We start from the raw sequence: 5,577 nt of genomic DNA on the forward strand, positions 1-5,577 counted from the left end.
ATGCTTGTAATTGCTCATTTCGGTTCTCATATGGAATGAAAAACTTCATCGTATCGACGGATCAAACGCCTTCTTCAAATATTGAATACAAATGGTTTGTTTTGATTTAATTTTATGTAAACCATGTATGAAAATGTGTTTTGTACCATAATACCATTTAACCGGACTTGCATACACAAATCATCTAACAAAACTAATTAATTTACATTCGGTTTGGCTTAATTTACATGATTTATAGAAAAAAAAAAAAGTTCTTTAACATAAAAGAGAATACACATTGTTTTTCACAATAAGACAAACTCGTTATAACCCCAACATCTCGCGATATAGAGTTAAGTGGTTGAGAAATGAAATTTCACAATGGTCGAGTTATTATATTCTATGTAACCTAAATAATATAAAAAGCTACATGAATATTGTTTGCTTTGATTGGATTCAATATTAGAACACCAAATTGAACCACATAATTTGGAATTTATAAAACTTAAATGTGAAGAAAGAGATTTGAATAAGAAGGTGAACAATCATTGCACGAATTCTCAAAAGTAGTTATACAAATCAACATACACATTGCATATTTTTTTGTTAGAATTTGTATAATGATTGCTTATATCATCTCTCACAATATAACAAGAAACATCAAATAACGGTATAACAAGGATCAAAAAGGGAAATATTATAGCTCGATTATTATATGCGCTACTTTCTGGTGTCATAATTTTCTGCTAAGAAACTTTTAACCGCTTCATTAGCCTTTTGAGGTTCCGCTCTTTCTGCTTGCTTCTTCTTCTCCCTAAAAAAAATACAATAAAATGTCACAACATACAAAAAATACACATGAAACGAACAATTAAATTGTTTCAAAAAGTAAATTAATTAATTACCTCGCAACATATTCTTTTAGAAGCTCTTTCGCTTGAACAAGCTTTGAGAGGAGATTACGGTATACATCAAGATCCCTATCAACACTTCTTTTGTTGATATTAAGTGCTGCACAAAGCTGGTACCCAAACAGACATAAAATTAGTTTTTAACAGAATGACTTAATGTATTAAGACACCAACCCTTTACCTATTACCTCGTTGTTTACTATCAAATTTTTATTATTACCTTTTCTAAAACAGTGGGGTCTGTTGCATTTGCTAATTCAAGAAGGCGAAATAAACCAACAGCAAAGAATCGACTGTAGCTGAAACTTCCATTACCCCCTGCTCTTTCTGCAATATCCTTCAACAAGTCCTCAATTTCTCCTGATTTTGATGAAAAATCAACCAATGAACTGGAGTTTTGGGCACGGGCCCACGTTTCCAATCTCTCTGCATCAGCCCTAATGGTAGAGAAAGAATTGTTCATATGAATGTTACGCTTTTATGTCAGATGAACATTGAATCAACACAAGAGAAAAAAGAAATAAAAGCTCGGTGGGAATTCAGTGACAAGCCTGTATTGTTGTGGGTCTTCGTTTAGGGCATTGATGTAGGATTGGAAGATGGCCTCCCGATCTTCGTCACTTGGGTATCCTTCCATGAGTTGATCGTAAACAGTAACAAAGCCTAAAGCGAATACTGGATCATATCTATAGGTCTTTTTGTATCGCATTAGATGTTGTTGTACAATTAGTTCTTGTAGCACACTGTTGTAGATGCTTGGAATTGGGCGTTTGTAAGCTTTGAGGAATTTTAATTTTGTCTCGGAAACTGGTGGTGCTTCTGAAGGGAAAACGAAAACCTATTGTCAGATTAATAGAGCTTATTTGTCAATCTTTTCTACAAATTGAAGGAAGTTTGTATCAATTTTCAGGTGAAATGTTACTCCATCATTAGAATATCAATGCATCAGTAACTCATCGACCAAACAACTAATTGCTAATATGTTAAATCAGATTATCTTCAATTTAAATATCCTACATTGCTAAGGCATAGAAAATTTGATAAATCATAAGCATTAGAACTTGCCTGATCCTGTAGACATGCAGTGAACTGCAAAGCGAGAACTCGATTTCGAAGGACGAACGCTTATGGAACGAAATGAGAAGGTTGTACGAACCCTAATCGAATCGAAATTTGAAAGAGAGGAGCGAGATGGAGATGGAGATGGGAGACAGATTTTTCTTTCGGATGATGATTGAGTGACTCCGTGGAAAGAAATTGAAGCAATAGCCGCCATTATTAAGAAAAATGCAGGATGGGATTACGAAATTTGAATGATGCCCAGATGAAATTAGGTCATAAATTGAAAAGGGAATCCATTCAAAACTAGAATTAGCAGAGAGAGAGTGGAGAGAAGTTGAAATTGGGGGAAATTGGAAAGGGCAAAGGGCTCAAGTGAGGTCGAAAATGTAAGGCTTATCTGTTATCTTCAGCAGGATGAGTTGTGAGTAATCTGACTTGTAGCCAGTAGCGATTAAACACGTTAGATTGGTTTGATGGTGACGTCACCTGTTTCTTGTTCTCACAAAAAGTCAAATTATTGACGAATCGACATACATTGGTACAATAGCGCCAATGACTCTCTTTTTACCGTGTACTCTATGCTTACTTCTTGGGTCAAGCAACACAACAAAATGCAAGTTTGTTTTCACTCCAAAGAATGCATAAACCAAACATCAAACTTAGATTTTATTTTTTTTCTTAAGAAAACACAAAAATAAATATATCGTCGTAATTCCAATATTATAAAGCTAGAGAGTGGTAGCATGTGCTAAAGTATTGTTATATTATATTTTTTATGGACACGTAAGTATAATTTGATGATATGGAATGCTGATGTGTTTAAAAGGTAAACATTTTTTTTAAATCAAATAAATGTTTATTTAAATATTTAATTAACATAAACTTTAACAAGATACAAGTTTTAAGTTGAAGTTACAGCTATTTAAAGCTGAAACAATGAAATAGTCAAGTGGGGACCACCTGTGTTCATTTTCAACTTCTTTTTCATCTTGTCAAGCACTTGGTAAGGCAATCTTGACGATAAGCTTAGCAATTCATGGGGGACGGTGTAGCAATTGCTTAGCGGGGGTGGTGGCAAGGTCTGATGCCTCCCACTCCTTCAAGCCTAAAAGACCTAAATAACAATTAATAAAATTAAATAATCATTATCTTCACAACAACCTCTGCAAAAATACAAAACAACATTGCTTTTGGCTATTTTTGTTATCCAGTGTTTTCTTGTGTCTTTTTGAGAAAACATCATCGTTTTCTATGAAAATATGGTGTTTTCTAAGCCTTTCTAAAAAACATCATATTTTCCTGCGAAAACATGATATTTTCTCTTTTCGTTTAACGACGGCTCTATCTATTTTTCTCATATCTTAAGTAATCTAGTAAAAATGTCTATTCTTATATAGCATGAGAGGCATATATAATTTGAGTCATATGTTATATATGTCATGACCGTGTTCAATGAGATTCCCTTTAATACCAATCTATAGTCATTAGTTAATACTTAAAAATCCATCCAAAAACCACCACAATATTCTAGTTATGTGATTACCCATTAACCTAATAGAACTCGATCTACAAGTTCATGTTGGGGTCATATTGGATGACTCACTTACTCCATTAGCTTATTTTCTCTTAACAATTGGATGATATCATTTTTGGAAAGAAAAAAAATGAAATTTGGTTGCACATGAGAGATGGTTCACTATATGACCAGTTGTTAAATAAACATGTTTGTATGATCATTTGTCATGTATCTAACTTCCTCAATAGAGGTTGTCGAGGGCAGCAAAAAATAACTCAAATAATCTAACACATAAACTGTGTAGTACTAATAACTCATCAAATCCAAAGTGACTGAATCAATTTTTATCTATGCAATCCATTCATAAAAATCGACTTTAAAATAAGAAAAGGGTTTATTTGGTTATGTTCTAAACTATTCATAAAAAGTAATTTGTAAAATAAGTAAAATTCAACATGAAATAAATCAATAATGGAGAGATAATCAATATTAGAATACTATCACCAAACCAACTAGTTAACTTATCATCATGGTTTATGGTTCAATATTTATAATTCATTCAACTTAGCTATAGTAATTGAATTCAAAATCTTAAATCGCGTAGATCCTCCATAAATAGAAGGAAAGTACGAGAAGTTATTAACAATCTTTAATCAAATTCATAAATCAAATAAGTACTTTTTTTTTTCATGTAAATTGACTATAATTATGGTTTGAGAATCACCAAATAAAAAATGCACTTATACTTTGGAGAATACAATCCTTTGATTTAAAATGAGATTATAAGCATCTACCTAAATCATTTGTTACTAGTTTGTTTTGAAAATCCAGTATGTTATTTAGAAAACAAATAACCATAAACATTCAAGTATTTAAACTCATTATTAAAAACACAAAGAACAATTAAGAAATTTAAAGAAAGATTTCATTCATAGATGTGAAATAAAAACTCAGAATCCATTCAAAATATAGCTTGTTATGCATGGACATTTTACCTGGTGTTTGTAACGTCCCAAAATTCAAGACTAAAAATTTCTTTTAATTAAAACATTACGTTAAGCAAATTTATCATTTCAAAACATAGACAAAGTATTAGTTTCCAAAATACATATTCGTTATCAGAGTAAACATTCCCAGGCTGTCTAAACTATGGTGTGTGTCATGCGATCACCCCGAGCTCTTCCCTCCGCTACCGGAAGTACCTGAAAACAAAACTGAAAACCATAAGCACGAAGCTTAGTGAGTTCCCCACCCTACCACATACCATGCGTAACCACATACTGCACATACCGGGCCACGCCCGCTATCCTGGGCCTCGCCCGCTACGACGGCCCCGCCGCCCCAGGCCCCGCCTGGCTTCGAGCCCCGCTCGGATACAGATCTGTTTTACTTAGGCCTCACCTGTCACAGGGCCCCGCCCACTAACATATAATAGCACATACACATATCACATAACATCACATAAGCTAAACATATACTAACGGCTCTTGTTCTAAGGCCTCGCCTATCTCTAGGCCCCGCCCTTGTCCTGCTACTGATGAGTCATGGAACCCCGTCCATACTCCTGATGATAGTGAGGTACGGGACCAGCCCACCCTCACTCCTTCCCTAACTTGGGCCTCGCCCCTGCTCTGCTGCTACTGAGATGTGGAACACCATCCACACTTTGCTATTGGTGAGATACGGGACCTCGCCCACACTCACCTCCCTACCAGGCACATACAAGTATCACACAGACAACAAGTATAAACTACCACATAAAACATTCCTTGGGCACCCGCCCTTTATCATTGGACCTCGTCCCGAATATCATACTAGCATATTGGGCCTAGGGCTAACCCCTGGTCTTCTACTCATAACTACATGGGCCGGCATTGTGGCCGTAGACCCATTCATACACAAGGAAACTCACCTGATACTGCTGAACTGTTGCTGCTAATTCCTTTGACCGCTACCTGACCACTAACTCCGGATTGCTGCTCCTCTAGCTCCCCGAGCTACCAATATCAACATAACACTTAGTCTAACTGACCTTCAAAGGTCAACTAAGTCAACTCTTGTCAAAGTCAAAGTCAACCTTCCAGGTCAACCCTACTCGCCGAGTCCACT

The 5,577-nt window shown here is 35.3% G+C and overlaps 1 protein-coding gene across 1 annotated transcript; it reads right to left on the reverse strand.

Annotated features, from left to right (window-relative positions):
* Positions 1-503: 503 nt before the first annotated feature.
* On the reverse strand, positions 504-2,343 carry PSB29 (photosystem II reaction center PSB29 protein). The gene is made up of 5 exons (XM_079030216.1): positions 1,956-2,343; positions 1,442-1,709; positions 1,111-1,327; positions 885-1,000; positions 504-793 (listed from the first exon to the last, which is right to left on the reverse strand). The coding sequence occupies exons 1-5, from the start codon at positions 2,164-2,166 to the stop codon at positions 700-702; spliced, it is 906 nt and encodes a 301-aa protein (XP_078886342.1). The 5' UTR covers positions 2,167-2,343; the 3' UTR covers positions 504-699.
* Between the last annotated feature and the right edge of the window lie 3,234 nt (positions 2,344-5,577).

This window comes from Lactuca serriola, chromosome 3, assembly GCF_051521515.1.
Source record: "Lactuca serriola cultivar US96UC23 chromosome 3, Lser_US96UC23_V15, whole genome shotgun sequence".
Taxonomy (NCBI): Eukaryota; Viridiplantae; Streptophyta; class Magnoliopsida; order Asterales; family Asteraceae; genus Lactuca; species Lactuca serriola.

Excerpts from the sequence above, each read along its gene's own strand:
- PSB29 (XM_079030216.1), bottom strand. The coding sequence starts at position 2,166 with ATGGCGGCTATTGCTTCAATTTCTTTCCACGGAGTCACTCAATCATCA. Across the intron at positions 1,710-1,955 it reads CTGCATGTCTACAGGATCAG|AAGCACCACCAGTTTCCGAG; the intron begins GCAAGTTCTAAT and ends TTTTCCCTTCAG. Across the intron at positions 794-884 it reads CTAAAAGAATATGTTGCGAG|GGAGAAGAAGAAGCAAGCAG; the intron begins GTAATTAATTAA and ends TATTTTTTTTAG.